Source organism: Bubalus kerabau, chromosome 4, assembly GCF_029407905.1.
Source record: "Bubalus kerabau isolate K-KA32 ecotype Philippines breed swamp buffalo chromosome 4, PCC_UOA_SB_1v2, whole genome shotgun sequence".
In the NCBI taxonomy this organism is placed as follows: domain Eukaryota; kingdom Metazoa; phylum Chordata; class Mammalia; order Artiodactyla; family Bovidae; genus Bubalus; species Bubalus kerabau.
The window spans coordinates 129095826-129111351 of NC_073627.1; the positions used below are offsets into that span (position 1 = coordinate 129095826).

Genomic DNA, 15526 nt, shown 5'->3' on the forward strand with positions numbered 1-15526 from the left:
CACAGAAATAAATGGGTATGGCTATGTTTCAATAAAACTTTTTTTCTGGACCCTGATGTTTGAATTTCACCTAATTATTACATGATTGATTATCTTCTTTAGGTTGTTTTTGGTTTTGTTTTTTTCCCAGCCATTTAAAAATGTAAAATCTGTGCTTAGCTCCCAAGGTTAAACAAAAAAGGCACAGGGCTACATGTAGCTCATGGGCCATGGTTTGCCAACCCCAGACCCTTTGAGAGTATAAGAGACACATATGAAAGAGGGAGAGGTGAGACTTTAACAGTAGGCTCTGGTGTTTGGCTCAAGGGCTATGGCAGGGAGCTCCAAGGAAGGAGAGATGCCCAGGTCAAGATGGGCATGGCCCACTTGATGCCAGAGTGGTGCCTTTCTCCTTCCAGGCCCCGAACTCCCTCTTCAGTGGACAGGAGTACAGGTCTAGAGACGGGACTGCATGTCAGCCAGTCTGAGGGTGTGGCCGTGGACAGACCAGAAATGCTGTCCCAGAGAAGGGAAGGCCGGATGTGAAGATAACCTTGAGGGATGGTATCCAGACACCAGTCCCTGGAGATCTGGGGCTCCACGGGCTGGTGATGGAGCCCTGCTGCATGGACCCTTCTCCTTACCCCGGGGGCCGGTTGACACTTAAAGGCCCCTCCTCTGGGTTCTGCCACCACAGAAATCCTTCGAGACCGTGGCAAAGCAGACAGAGCGGCAGAGCTCAGACCTCTTCAGCTACTTCCAGGAGGCCGTGAACCTATGGGAGACACATCAGAGTGTGCTGTTGATGCAGGAGATGGAGCTCGAGAAGAGGATGGAGCAGCAGCGGCAGAAGCACAGGCGGGAGAACCAGGTGTGGCCCTGGCATCCAGGTAACCCCAACAGGAGAGGGGCGAAGGGCCACACCCAGATTGTCAGCTGCCCACGGCTCTGCCTGGGGGCCCATGAATTCAGCTAGCATTCAGATGCAAAAAAAAAAGAAAAAGAAATTCAATACCTACTTCACACCATATTTTATTTTTATATAAAAATAAATCCCCAGTGTATCTTAGACTCAAACGTAAAACCTCAAGCTATAAAACTTGAGCAGATGAGAAGCTGAGGCTCACCTTGGTCATGGGGGCTGGGTGGCAGTAAAGTTCTGCTGGAATTAGGTCTGGACTGTGCAGTGAGTCCTGGATCCAGACATGTCTGTGATGGGGCTTGCCTGAGAGACAGACTGGGGGGCATGGAACATCTCCCTCTGGCAGTCATCCTGACCCCCAGGACATGAGCTGGCCCCCACCCACCTGCCTTCACATAGTCTAGGGGTGGAAGGGACGCCCTCAGCATCTGACATCAAGCACAGTGCTGAGAAGGAAAGTGAGGAGTAGGTGTCTCTGGAAGGTGTAAGGGGGCCGGCCCAGACAGGGTGAGGGTAAGGGATGTCCCTGAGGAGTCCCATCTAAGTAGGGTCATCAGGGATTTAAAATTGAGAAGAACATTCCAGGCAGGGAGAAGAGCCCATAGGCCCAGAGCAGTGAGAGGAAGAACGGTGCTTCTTATGTAGAAAAGCCTGCCTGGGGCACCTGGACCTCATCTCCAGGGGCAGGGCCTCTGCATGTCACATCCTCTCTTGGAGCTCTAGTGACTCACATCTGCTTCCTTCTGTTCCTGGTGTGGCTGCCAGGCCCAGGAGGCTCATCTTGACAAGCTCTTGGACCAACTGAGGCAGCAAAGCTATGAGAATAACCTGAAGTCACACCTGGAAAAGGCCAAGGATTTTCTGAAGAATATGCAATGCAGGTAGGTAGACCAGACTCTAGAAGAGGATGGGCTAAAATTCATATTCAAGGTCAGAGGCTGGCTGCCTAGGAGCCCAGCCTCAGGTTGCCTCCAGCTTTAGAGAGCACTGTGGTGCTTTGCAGCTCTGCCCTCAGTCAACACAAAAGCTTTCAAGGAGAATTTTCATCGGAAAAATTTATGGAGGGATGTTTCTGGGTCATGTAGTTTAAAGGTCAAGAGCATGGGTCCACCCTGCTTAAATTTTAAAACATACATGCTTTGTTAAAGAAAAAAAAAATTAACCAGTACAAACATATAGGAAATTCCCCTCATTTCTGCCCAACTCATCCATTTTGTGGACATAGACATTTATAAATGTTGGTATATATACACATGTAAAGTGTCTTTAAAATAAGAATCGTTTTATAACTTTGTTTCATTTTTAAATGACCATCCATTGATTAATATGGATGCTTCATAATGATTTAACCATTCTCTAATTGATAAGCTTTTTAAGACTGGTGCCAGTTTCTCCATATTAAAGACAGTTCCCTGTGAACTATCTTGCGTCTTTGTGCCCTTGTACAGCTAATATTACAAGGGCTATTCACAGAAATGGGATTGCACTGCCAGTTGATTGCAGTACTTAGATTCAGAAGTACATTTTAAGGCAAATAAATAACCCCCTGAACCTTGGTCTTCTTACCTCAGGGACAGATGAAATCTGGGGCCTTGGTTTTGGAGTGTTTGATGGGATGATGTAGGTCAAGTTCTAGGACGGGGTTAGGACAGTAGACAGAAAGTGGGAACCCATGTTACCATATGCAAAGAACTCTCTCTGTCTGTGTTTTCTAAATGTTCTACAAAGAGTATGTACTCTTTGTATGATCAGAAGAATAGCAAAACAAATCAAGGATTGTTAGTATAAAAGGAAACCTCCGCAGCAGCTCTGCACAGAACTCGAGGCCAGGTACTAGCCTACCTCCATGAGGTCCGAGGCATGGCTTTTGGCTGGGGCCCCTCACACCCAGCTGACCCTCCCACTGACAGTACTTTCATCTCCCTTCCTTCCAGGTATGAGGCTTTTCATGGCCTCCTGACAAAGGAAGTGATGGAGTACCCAGTGATCATACTGAAGGAACTCAACTCCTACAGCTCCCACCTCAGCCGATACTTCTGTGTTCGTGAAATCTTTGAACAGGTATGGAAAGGGATACAAAAAAATCCCAGCTGCTCACCAAGAAGCGAAGAGGAGAGGATGACTTCTAGTTCATATTTGCCTCAATAACCCAGGGGGAGTTAGAGTCTATGCCAGGATATCAAGGAGTGAGAAACTAAAAGCATCTCCTAAAGAGACTATCTTTTTCTCAGACTCAAAGAGGTGAAAGGCTCAGAATCCAGGCCTCAGGTCTTGGATGGAATTATAATTAAAAGGCTGATTTTATAGGACTCCGAGTACTAGTCATCCAACTCACTATGCCACATAACCATCCTAAAGTATGGCTTTGACCTACCCATTCTCCTGCTCAGAAAGCCCTCACCCAGTCTGCAGCCCCAACCAAACCCAGCCCACGGTCCCTGGATGACCATGGAGGCCCCCGCATCTGACTCCTGCCCTGACTGTCCGTGCTTCAGCGAACTCCTCACCCTTCCTTTATGTGCCACTGCCCCCTGCCCTTTCCTCACCCTGCTCCTCTGCTGGGATTCCTCCGTCTCTACACACTCCAAACTCCCACAGACCTCCAGCCACCACCAGTGACAAGACCCCACCCACCCAATCTGACCTTCCATCCCCTTCTTTACCCCACCACCTCTCCTCTCTGCATGTGCTTGTATGTTGGTTGTTATCAGATGCAGGAGTGAAGGGCATCCTGCTGGAAGGTGTTTCCTGTGAGGCAGGTGTGGCCTCCTGTCTTTCGTCCAGCTTTGATTGCCCTCAGCACAGTGTCCTGCACATAATTCAGACGTACCTAGTGCTTCCTGGTAAATGCAGGAACACCTGGTGTGTCCTGGTCTGACTCCCAGAGGTGGCTCTTTCCCGCACACATGCACCCAGAGTTTTGCACGGCCAGGGCGGAAGGTACTTGTGGTGGACGCTGAACCGGGCTCGGGTTTCCAACAGATGTGGGGTTCCTGACTCCTCAGAGAAGCCTCCTCTCAGCAGAGATCCCTGTCCCAGTTGCTCGTAAATGCATTGTATGGCCCCTGGGTTGAAGTGAAACTCATGCTGCCCAGAGGTGGAGCTTTGAGATCAGTCTGGCTGCCTGGGTTAAAATGGAGGTGCCACTGTGGTGACAGTAACACAGGAAGGACCTGGGTCCGTAGGGTTTAGGGGGCTCGTCCAAGGGCACCCAGCTTGTGAGGAGCTAGCGTTCCAATCCACTGCTATCAATGGCAGTATTTCCACAACTTCAGCCACAGCCAATGAAACAGGGAATGTGTAGAGTGAAGAGGGGGCTCCCAGGTCACGTACATCGTGATCATTGTGTATGTTCACATCCAGCAATGGGTGCAGCAGATTCCTGGCCCTTGGATGCATCTCTCCCTATTTGCTTTCTTGTTCTTTGCTCCAGATCACTACCAACCATGTCAGAAAGAGGGTTTATTCTGCGATTTTCATTGTATGATAAAAAACTTTGCTAATGTGCTTGGAATTAAGGAAAGATGATCAGGAACACCCTGCTTACCCCTGTGAAATAAGTGGTCAGGGCCTGCATCAGATGTAGAAGGCAGGGAGGAGGGGGCTTTTCCTTAAAGAAAAGAGACACCCTCAGAAGTGGCACATGGAGGAAGGCAGCACTACGTATTCAGTGTCTTTGTTTTTGCCTCGTAGAACTTGGAGGGAGAAGTCATTTTCCAGTTGAGGGAACCAGGTAACATTTTTACAATTCAAGTCTGAGTCTCCCCAACTTCATGCTTGTGTATCTGGGGGCTAGGGAGGCCCAATCAGGCTGCACTGGTAACCTGTCTCTTCCTGTGCTTTGGGGCTGATCATCAACAGAGCCACATGAAAAGCAGTTCCAGAAGAGAATGAGAAGACCGAGAGGAAAACGAAGATCCAAAGCAAACACGCGCAAAGGTGACGAAAGCGACAGTGGAAGGACGAGTTCCCTCAAGCCAGCCGAAGAGATAGAAGAAGAAGAAGATCAAGAGGCCGAGTCCTCCACCACACAAGAGGTGACCCTGAGTCCACAGGAGAAGTCCGTACTGAGTGAAGAGATGGATGAGTCCAGGGAGGACTCTATTTCAGGACTGGAAGAAATACAGGTTGAAAGAGACAGCTCCTTGAGATCACCCCCAAACCAGGCCAGTGTGATGGTTCACGAAGAAGAAGAGGAGGAGAAGAAGGAAAAGGTGGAGGAGGAGAGGGAGGAGGAGGAGGAGGAAGAGGAGGAGGAGGAGGAAGAGGAGGAGAAGGAGGAAGAGGAGGAGGAGCGGAGGAGCTCGTCTGTGGATGAGGTAGGCCAGCAAAAGGCTCACTCTTAGGTTTGGAAAATGTGCTGTGTTCACTCTCTGTGCCCTAGCACAAGCCGGGGTCCCCAGTGGCGCAGTCTCCATTAGGCTATGTGTAAAGAGTAACAAACGTATGTACACTTTTCATTGCTGTCAACAGAGATCCCGTTCTCATGTCCCAGCAATACTTTTTAAACGTCACCTTTCTGTCCTCACATCCCATCTTGCCACCTCTGTAGTGCCCCCTTGACTCTTCCTTATCCCTCCCAGGTCCTCTCTCTTCTCCCAGCTTCTCTTTATTGTAGAGACCAACTTAGCTGCTCCATTCCTTCTCTCTTCCCATTGTCTGATTGTGTAAGAACAAAGATCCATATCCAAGTTGGCAGACAGCTCTCCTTAGAGTGCAGGGAAATGACTCTCATATGAATAAATCTCATCCTCAAAACACATTCAGAGTCACAGAACAGTGATTTGGGATTCATAATCATGAAATTGCAAAGACTCTTTTCCTAGAGTGCTGTGGAAGAATTGGCATATGAGACCTCTGAACAGGGACCACAGGCAGGTAATTGAAAAGAGGGCTGGACACCAAGTATAAAATAGTGACATGGTAAAAACTACTGTCTTAGTCTGTTCAGGCTGCTATAATGGAATACCATAGACTGGGTGGCTTATAAACACCAGAGATTTATTTCTCACAGTTCTGGAGGCTGGGACTTCAAGATCCAGGCACTGGCAGCTTCAGTGTCTGATGAGGGCCTGCTGCTGCTGCTGCTAAGTTGCTTCAGTCGTGTCCAACTCTGTGCACCCCATAGAGGGCAGCCCACCAGGCTTCCCCATCCCTGGGATTCTCCAGGCAAGAACACTGGAGTGGGTTGCCATTTCCTTTTCCAGTGCATGAAAGTGAAAAGTGAAAGTGAAGTCGCTCAGTCGTGTCCGACTCTAATGACCCCATGGACTGCAGCCTACCAGGCTCCTCCGTCCATGGGATTTTCCAGGCAAAAGTACCAGAGTGGGGTGCCATTGCCTTCTCTGTGATGAGGGCCTACTTCTTGGCAATAAACAGCTCTATTTTTTTCTGTGTCCTTACATGGTAGAAGGTGCAAGCTCTCTGATACTTTGTTTTTAAGGGCACTACCCCCATTCATGAGGGAGGGCTCTGCCTACTTGCCCTAATAACCTCCCAAAGTCTGCCTCCAAATACCAACACAACGGGGATATGAATTTTGGAGAGACACCAACATTCAATCTATGGCAACCATGCAGCCATTATTTAGTTCCAGCCAATGATGCCATATGGGAATGTAGACTCAGAATTGCCAGATTTTTCTGGTTTAAGAGAAATCAGAAATCCAGGTTTTTAGGTGGCATTTCCCTATTTTAAAAGCATTATATGGGCAAAATATAACCATAGACAGGTTTCATCCCACAGGTTTACAACCTCTGATGTCAAAGGACCTATGGTAAGGATTACCAAGTCTGTTCAATGATGCCAAGTTTAAAGTCTTGTTTTCTGCTTAGGTCAAAGCCCAGGAGGAGAGTCTAGGGGAGATCTCCCAGGAGGAGATGGAGTTCTTCACAACCTCCAGTGGGAACACTTACTTTGTTTTCCTACCCCTGAAACAAGAAGAGAACAGCAAGACACCCCACTCCAACCTTCCTGCCACTCTCTTCAAGGACATTTCCAGTGCCAGGGTCTTAGAAGAAGTGATCATTCCATCCAGACTAGTTTTAGAGATTAAGAAACAGTGAGTGAAAATCCCTTTTATTCTCATTCTCTTCAAGTTTTATTAACAAGGTGAAATATAACGAAAGATTAGACTAGTTTCAGATGGAAAAGAAAGCAAATACCATATGCTAACACATATATATGAAATCTAGAAAGACAGTACTGATGTACCTATCTGCAGGGGGCAGCAAGCATTCTAACTTCTGAATTAGTTTTGCTTGTTTGTGAATTTTATTTAAATGGAATCACATAGAGTGTATTCTTTTATATCCAGCTTCTCCTGGTGAACATGTGTATATGTATTTCTGTTAGATATATAACTAAGAGTGGGTTATTGGGAAATTGGCTTATATGTGTGTCCATCTTGAGGAGATATGACCAAAAGATACTACCAAGGAGTTTTCAAAAGTGGGTTAACAGTTTGCAGCAATATTTGAGAATTCCAGTTGCTCCATATCCTCACTTGGTATTGTCAGTGGTTTTATTTTAGCCATTCTGGTGTGTGTGTGTAGTGGTGCTTCATTGTGGTTTTAATTAGCATTTTCCTGATGAGTAACAATGTTGTACACCTTGTTATATACTTACTGGCCATTTAATCATCTTTCTGTGAAATGACTTATCAAATTCTTTGCCGATTTATTTTGTTGTAGATTACCTATCTTTCTTCTTACTAATTTATGTGAGTTAGTTGTCTACCTTAGACTGGAGTTCTTTTGTTAGTTAAATACGTGGTGAATGTTCATACCCTCTCTGTGCTTGTCTTTTTTTACTCTTGTAAAGATATCTTTTGGTGAAAAGATATCTTTTTTAGTAAGGTCTTACACATCAATTTTTCCACTAGGGTTAGTGTGATTTCTGTCTTTTCTAAGAAATCTTTGCTTGCCCCAAGGTCGTGAAAATACTCTCCTGTGTTATCTAATGTTATAAACTTTCATAGTTAGATGTACAATTCAACTGGAATTGATTTTTGCTTATGTGTGTGGTATTAGTCAAATTCATTTCTATCCTGTATGAATAGCCAGTTAAGGCCGGGCCATTTGAGAAGACTCTTCTCTCTCCACTGCTCTGCTAGTCCTCCCCTGACTGATGGTGTGTGTGTGCCATGTACTCAGTCATGTCCAACTCTCTGCTGCCCCATGGACTATAGCCCACCAGGCTTCTCTGTTAATGGAATTTTCGAGGCAAGAATATTTGCCTGGGAGTGGGTTGCCATTTCCTACTCCAGAGGATCTTCCTGATGCAGGGACCCCGACTGATTACCATAGCTTAATACTAAGTCTTATTATTTGGTTGTGTAAGTCCTCCAGACTTGATTTCTCCAGAATTGTCTCGACTATCCTTGGCCCTTTGTATTTCTGTATAAGTTTGAAATCAACTCATCAGTTTCTATAAGAAAACATCTGCTGAGTTTTTAGTTGTTATTGTATTGAATCTATAGATACGTTTGGAGAGAACCAACATCTTGACAATACATAGCCAAGAAAATCATGCTGCATTTCTAGCAGGATGAAATAATCAACTGGCAAAAATATTTGCAGTTCACATCTCAGTCAGAGGACCTTGTATTCCCAATATATAAAGTGCTCCCAGAAATTAATAAGGAAAAGTGCAACTACATACTAGAATGATGGGCAAAAATATTAGTGGATGGTAGACAGGAAAATAAATTTAATAGTCTTGAATTCATAAAAATATGCTCAATTTCAGTCATGACAAAATTGTCAGATTCAAGAGTTTGACAATACAATCTGAAGCTATGGAGAAATTGTTGTTCAGTCACTATGTCGTGTCTGACTATAAATCCATGGACTGCAGCATGCCAGGCTCCTCTGTCCTCCACTATCTCCCAGAATCTACTAAAATTCATGTCCAGTGAGTCAGTGATGCTATCTAACCATCTCAGCCTTTTCCTCCCCTTCTTTCACCTTCAGTCTTTCCCAGGTCTTTTTGATGAGTCACTATTTGCACCAGGGGGCCAAAGTATTGGAGCTTCAGCTGCAGCACCAGTCCTTCCAATGAGTATTCAGGGTTGATTTCCTTTCGGATTGACTGGTTTGATCTCCTTGCTGTCCAAGGGACTCTTAAGAGTCTGTTCCAGCACCATAATTTGAAAACATCAATTCTTTAGCACTCAGCCTTGTTTATGGTCTAAGTCACACCTGTACATGACTACTGGAAAAATCTTTGACTATACGGACCTCTGTCAGCCCAGTGATATCTCTGCTTTTTAATACACTGTCTGAGTTTGTCATAGATTTTCTTCCAAGGAGCAGGCATCTTTTATTTTCATTGCTGCAGTCACCGTCCATAGTGAGAAATGGAGAAATAGGAACTTTTATTCATTGTCTTGCAACAGAAGCAGTTTGGCAATATCTACCAGATCCACAAATGTATTTCAGGTTTTGATTCAACAATTCCCTTTTAGGGAATTTATCCTATAGAAATTATTCTGCACTTGACATATGTATGAGGTTACACGTTATAGTCTTCTTGGTAAAAACAAACGAATGGAAACCACGCTATGTCCACCAGCCAGGGGATCTGGCTAAATGAATGATGGCCCATCCAGACAAAGAAATACAATGAAATGGGAAATTAAATAAGAAAGAAGGAGTGGAAGAGGGAAGCACTTTATATATCAGCCTGGAGAGATCACTCCCTGGTCACAGTTGCTGACCCTCTCTGGTCTCTCCCTCAGGCTTCGAACTGGCTTTTTTGAGCACTTGGAGAAATGGTTTGACCAATGTGCCCTCAATGCTCGGGTCATCATGGCCAGCAAGATTGATGAGCTGGATTCAGAACTGGAGCTGCGTCTGCACCTGCACCAGCCAAGAGCCCAGCACATTGAGAAGGACATCCACAACGTCAGGGCAGGTACTGTGGCTCTGCATTCGTTAGGCAGCCCTGGTTTGCAACACGCAGTGCTTAGCGTGTTGTCATCACACACTGGAAGATGTGTGTGAGGCTGGCAGCTCCCAGGCTGGCAGAGAAGGTTGTACCCAGAATCCTCACATAAGATTTTTTAAAGAGGGTGTTAGATGCTGAGATGAAGAGTATTGTCTTATTTTAGCTTTATGGGTCCCAGATACATTCCCACACCTGTCATTCACACTTTCATGACGGATGCCCTAGAGGCAGGCCTGTAGCTCAGGAATCGGAGCTAATAGGCTCAACCTCTCTAGCTGTATGACTCTGAGCAGGTTACGTGACCTCTCTGATCTGTTCCTAACCTCCTGAGGGCATTTTGGTGGTGGTAATTAACTCTCCTTGAAGTGGTACAGTGCGCAATCATGAACAACTAGTATAAGCCAGAGTCTCCAAAAGTGGTAGCCATTATTTTCAGCTTATAATTCTTAATACTTAAAAAGACATGCCATTTCTAAGGCAGAAGGCTCCATCATTTGGGGGGAGGGCACTTTTATTTGAAAGCTTCAATGGTGCCCATCAGGTTTTCACTTGAGTCATACTTTAAACTTCATCATAGATCCTGAGAGCTTCCTGTCGCCTTAGGAGACCTGCTTGACTTTTTAGGACCTCGCCCTCATCTGGGAAATGTGTGCATTAAATATAAATATAAACAAAGATGCTCCCTGAAGTCTGGTTTCCTTTCTCTTCCCTGGCTCCCGGCCCAATGCACAATGTGAAAATGGAGGCCAGAGATGCGAAGCCCCAGAGTCCCGCCATTTGTTTTTGGCAGAGCTGAGCCCACAGTACATCCTCCACTCCAGGCAGTAGGAGGTCAGATGAGGTAACCCAAGGCTCTCTGCTAGCTCTTAAGGCCTATGATGGAGCTCTTAAAGTCCGCCATAATTCAGGCTTATTGGAAATGAGTAACCACTGATATAAAGGGTCAGATGCCAACTGCCAAACTCTGTGTTGGCCTTTTGCTCCCAGACCCTCTCACCAAAATCCCTGCCCTCCCCATCATCCCACCTGCTCCCAGGGTGGGAGATGCTCTCCTAGCTCCCAGGCCTTGTTCCCTTCTGCTACAGGCAGGGTATTTCCACCACTCACAGCCAACCAGAGCCTCCTCTCCAATTAAGGACACTGGGACTGTCTCAGATTGGTTCCCCTGAGATCTGAGTCCACTCCCAGGCTGAGCCCTGGGGAGGGCAAGGGGAACTGGGCCTTGGCCTAAAAAGTCCCTTCTCTGTAGCTAGCCTGGGAGAGGCATGCCACTATCCAGGAGAACACTGTCCTGAGCTGACCCAGGGTCCCAGAGGACCTCAGCCCTCCCACCCCTGTGTCCTCTTTCAGCTGAGCTCTTGTTTCATCAAGAACGGCTGAACAGCCACTGTGCAGGGGTGATGGAGACACTGAGGAAGGAGAGGATGATGTTCTGCCAGTTCCAAGAAGAGCAAAACTTGAAGAGCAAACACTTCCGCCGCAAGATTTCTGACATGGAGCACATCTTCTTGAACGCTACCAAGAGCCAGAAGTAAGGGTCTTGGGGACTCAGTCATGGCCTGGCAGCCCTAGAACCCTGGCCAGATGCCTGTGCTCAGAGAAGCAGTCCTCCCATCCGCTGTGAACAGCAGAAGAGTCGGGGTTTCCAGAAGGATTTTCATCTCTTCATGAGAGTAGGAGTCCAGCTACGGTGACGCATCTGGCCAGGGGCTTGGTTCTGGGGGTGGGGGAGCAGCCAGAGAGAGAAAAGGGTGCAAATGTCAGAGTGCAGGGATGCAAATGATGGGCCCTGACATGTCCATGGTGGGAAAGACCCAGGGAAATCAGGACGAGCTTCCTGCAGGAGGCCCTAGGGCGGAATGGAGGGAGGTGAGAAGGAGGCAGAATTCTCCCACCAGAGAGGAGCACTGGCCCAGCTCCAGGTGGAGATGTGCTCAGGGTAGAACCAGGGTTTCCTGGAAGGCCATTCAGGGGTTTGAGGTGAAGCCCGGAAGGCCTCCATCTGGTCACAGGTGAGGAAACTTCACAGGCGTCTGTACAGTGGTCAGGTACCCAAGAGGCAGCTGGTTAGGGTAGACTGGGATGTAAAGAGGAAACCCTCAGGCTGCTCTTTCCGGAAGTCCCAGGGCACAGGAGCCACATTTCTGGGAGTTAAGAGGGGGTGGCAGTAAGGGGAGGACCTGGGGATTCTCTTAGCAATTTGGTGGCAGGAGCCAGACTGAAGAGAGGTGCCCTCTGACCCGGCTCACTGAGAGTCCCGCACTGTGTCTGCACACACTGGCATTCTGAACCTCCTTCTAAGGCCTCTGTGTCTACCCAGTGAAGAGAGGCATGGTTCTGGTGACCGTACAGCTGGGCACAGTGCTCAAGCCATCTCCCAGGCTGCCCTCCCGTGCCCAGGTCACCACCCCGCCCTCCTGTGTCCCCCAGGCTGGCAACTCTCAGCAGCACTGTGCAGCGGGAGCTGCTCAGCTACGTCGACGTCATCCAGGTGTCGCTGCGCAGCTTCCGCCAGTACCTGGAGGAGAGCCTGGGCAAACTGCGCTACACCAACATTGAGTTCATCAAGCACTGCAGGTGGGAGCCAGCATCCGGGCCCCCTGTGGGCCTCTGGGCTCTTTCTGTTGAGAGGTGGTCTTGTTTGCCTCTTCATTTTTCAATTATGACAAAATATCCATAACGTAAATCTGTCCATTTTAACCATTGTATGTGTAGTTCAGTGGCGTTAAGTACGTTCATGTTATTGTACAACCATCACCACCATTCATCTCCAGAACATTTTCACCCTCACAACTGAAGCTCTAAACACTAACTGCCTGTTTAGCCTTTCTTCGGCCGCTGGGAACCACTATGCTATTAGTATTTTCGGTCTCTATGAATTTGACTACTCTAGGGGCCTCATAGAAGTGAAATCACAGCACATTTGTCCTGTGAGCTTGACTTTTTCGCTTAGCATAATGTCTTCAGTGCTTATCCGTGTGTCAGAATTTCATTCCTTCTTAAAGCTCAATGATATTCCATTGTGTATGATGCGTTTATCCATTCATCCCTTGATGGACATTTGGGTTGTTTCCCTGCTTGTGTCCTTGAACTTTTTCCACGATCTTGTACTTTTAATCTAAAGCCTTGTCTACCACAGTAGTTGGGATGGGTGGAATGGGCTGATCAATGGCTTTTATTTCTCCCAAATTATTTACAGATTGTTTTCAGAGGGAGGCAACTTCTCTTCTGAAGAAATTGACTCACTGTGTCATCGACTAGAGAAGGAAGCTGCCCGGATAGAGTTTGTTGAAAATTTAATCATGATCAACATGGAAAAGATGGAGAGTGATTATCTGGACCAGGTGAGTAGGCCACACCCTGACCTCTAGCCAGACTCCTGTGACACCCGGTTACATAGTTGCCTTGCTCACTGCCTAATAGGCCAGTCAAGCCCCCTTTCCACCCATTAGGTGGGCTTGTCCCCCTTTGCTTCCAAAGTCCAAAAGTTCCAAATTAAGCCCCACTCCTTTACTTTTTTCTCTTTCTTTAAGGCTAACGAGTTCATCAGCAAGTTTGAAAGTAAATTCCATAACCTGTCTGTGGACCTTATTTTCATAGAGAAAATCCAGCGCTTGCTGACAAATCTGCAAGTAAACATCAAGTGCGAGGTAGGACAGATACGTTCTTCATGTGCTGGATGTTTATCACACACCTGCACCCCAGGCACTGTCCCAGGTGCTGGGGATACCGGTGTGGTCTCTGCCCCTCTGGGACTTGCACTCTGGCCAGGAAGTCAGAGATTAAATCATAATAGCTTCTAACATCCACTGAGTTATCATGCAGCACGCATCTTAGTGGGCTTATTTTGATGAATTATATGAATCCTCACAAGAGCTGTTCTTAGCCCGTTTTAGAAACAAAGAAATTGAGGCAGAGAGACATTGAGAACACAATGTTCCTAAATTGTGGGGCCAAAATGTGAACCCATGTCTGTGACACCAGAAATTCAGGCAGTGCCAGGCCATTTGGGCTACAGAGGACAAGAGGGCCACATAAGGTGCGTGGGGACATAGAGGAGAGGATTTCCTCTGGACTGGGGAAGTAGTGCTTCCCAAGGCTTGACGGAGAAGGAGGAGCCAGCCAGGCAGGAGGGTGTGGAGCAGTGTCCTGGAGACATCATCAAAAAAATCCTGGGGGAGTTGGAGCCAAGGAGAGAGAGAGAGAGCTCAAAGAAGAAAATGCGGGGGTGCAATGAGGCTGGAGCCGTGGCTGGTTCAGCAGGGTCCCATGAGCTGGGCTCAGTGGCACTGGAGTGAGGGTCAGGGCAGTGGGGACAAGGGTGCTATTGATTACAATTTTTTAAGCTGCAGTAAAAACTTTGTTTAAGCTGAAAAGTTTCTTCAAAAACATCACTTTGATGGCTTCTCTCTCCCAAATGTGTTGCCATTTTTATGTAACCATTCTTTTTTGGAGGAATTCTTAGTGGGTTTCACTTTATTACATGCAGTGGTGTGATAGACATGCCTTCACTGGAAGCCCTGATGATGTCCATAGGGTGCCTCCCAGAGCTAAAATTCCTGGACTAGAGCAGGAGTGTTTTCAGGCTCTTTGTGCTTTCCAGGTGGCTTGTACAGATACCCCCTCGCCAATAGGGCCTGAGTGTGTCCTCCCAACACCCTCAACCAGTAATGGGGATCACCAGTTTTATTTTTGAAACTTATTTATTTGGCAGGAAAAAAAAATCCTTTAAATTTGCATTGGTCTAGTTTCTCATACAGCTTTGCATTTTCCCTCCGATTTCATTTTTGTCATATTTAATCCATCTCTGAGATAATGATTTGCTAAACTTTTTCTTGATCAAAATAAGTATTCTGGAAGTAAATCTCTGAACCTCTGGTTTTTCTAGGTGGCAAAATCCAATTTGCAGACAGAGGGATTAAATTCTTCTCTAGAACAGCTTCAAAGCAAGGTAGAAATGTGCCGAAACTCAAAAAGGAATAAACAAGTAAGTGTTCAGTAGATGCTAAGCTGTGGATAGTAAAGATGCATGCCAGAATTGTTAACTGGAAATAAACTCACATCTGTGGTCTAGATTTCTCTACCACCAGCAGGGCCTCTGAGTCTTCCTACTTCACCTCTGTTTTATTCAATGGAATTAAGGAAGAGAAGAGAAACCAGCCATTGCCCCTGGCCCCCAGCACCTCCCTGGCAGGCATGTTGAGGCCAGTGAGCATGGGGGCTTGAGTCTGGCCTCCCTCCCACTCTGATGTCGCAAGGCCTCCCTCCTTATAATTAGAATGGAGCCCTGGATGAGTAACGGAAGCAGGACTCTGCCCTCTGAACAACCATCTTTTGTTTGATTTTCCCTTTGTTTTGACCAGTGTGCATAAACTGGTTACTTCCATTTTCTATATATAAATAGTAATAAGTCCAAATTGGAATGAAGTCTGAGAGAAGTGAGGTTCTAAGTGCCAGCCAGGCCCTGATCAGCAAAGCAGGTCTCTGTACATTTACCTCGTTGACTTGCTTGTTCTCCTGCCTCTAGTGCATGTCTCTGTCCCCTGTGACACCCCTGTGGCCAGCGTGTCCTGGCCACCCTGAGTACTTTTCTCCCCAGCCCAGCCAGGCACTTGTAAACCTGGTGTCCTGGCCAGAAGATCTTTTCTCTTTCGTTTCAGTAACTGAGTTGAAGTT

General features: G+C 46.8%; 1 protein-coding gene across 1 annotated transcript in view; it reads left to right on the forward strand.

Moving 5' to 3' along the window:
- CCDC180 (coiled-coil domain containing 180) overlaps nucleotides 1–15526 on the forward strand; it is a 56117-nt gene that overhangs the window by 21893 nt on the left and 18698 nt on the right. The window contains 12 exon segments of the mRNA XM_055580251.1: nucleotides 677–850; nucleotides 1667–1782; nucleotides 2836–2962; nucleotides 4595–4634; nucleotides 4763–5220; nucleotides 6736–6962; nucleotides 9642–9817; nucleotides 11201–11381; nucleotides 12281–12427; nucleotides 13050–13194; nucleotides 13384–13500; nucleotides 14739–14837. Coding sequence (XP_055436226.1) covers nucleotides 677–850; nucleotides 1667–1782; nucleotides 2836–2962; nucleotides 4595–4634; nucleotides 4763–5220; nucleotides 6736–6962; nucleotides 9642–9817; nucleotides 11201–11381; nucleotides 12281–12427; nucleotides 13050–13194; nucleotides 13384–13500; nucleotides 14739–14837 — 2007 coding nt within the window.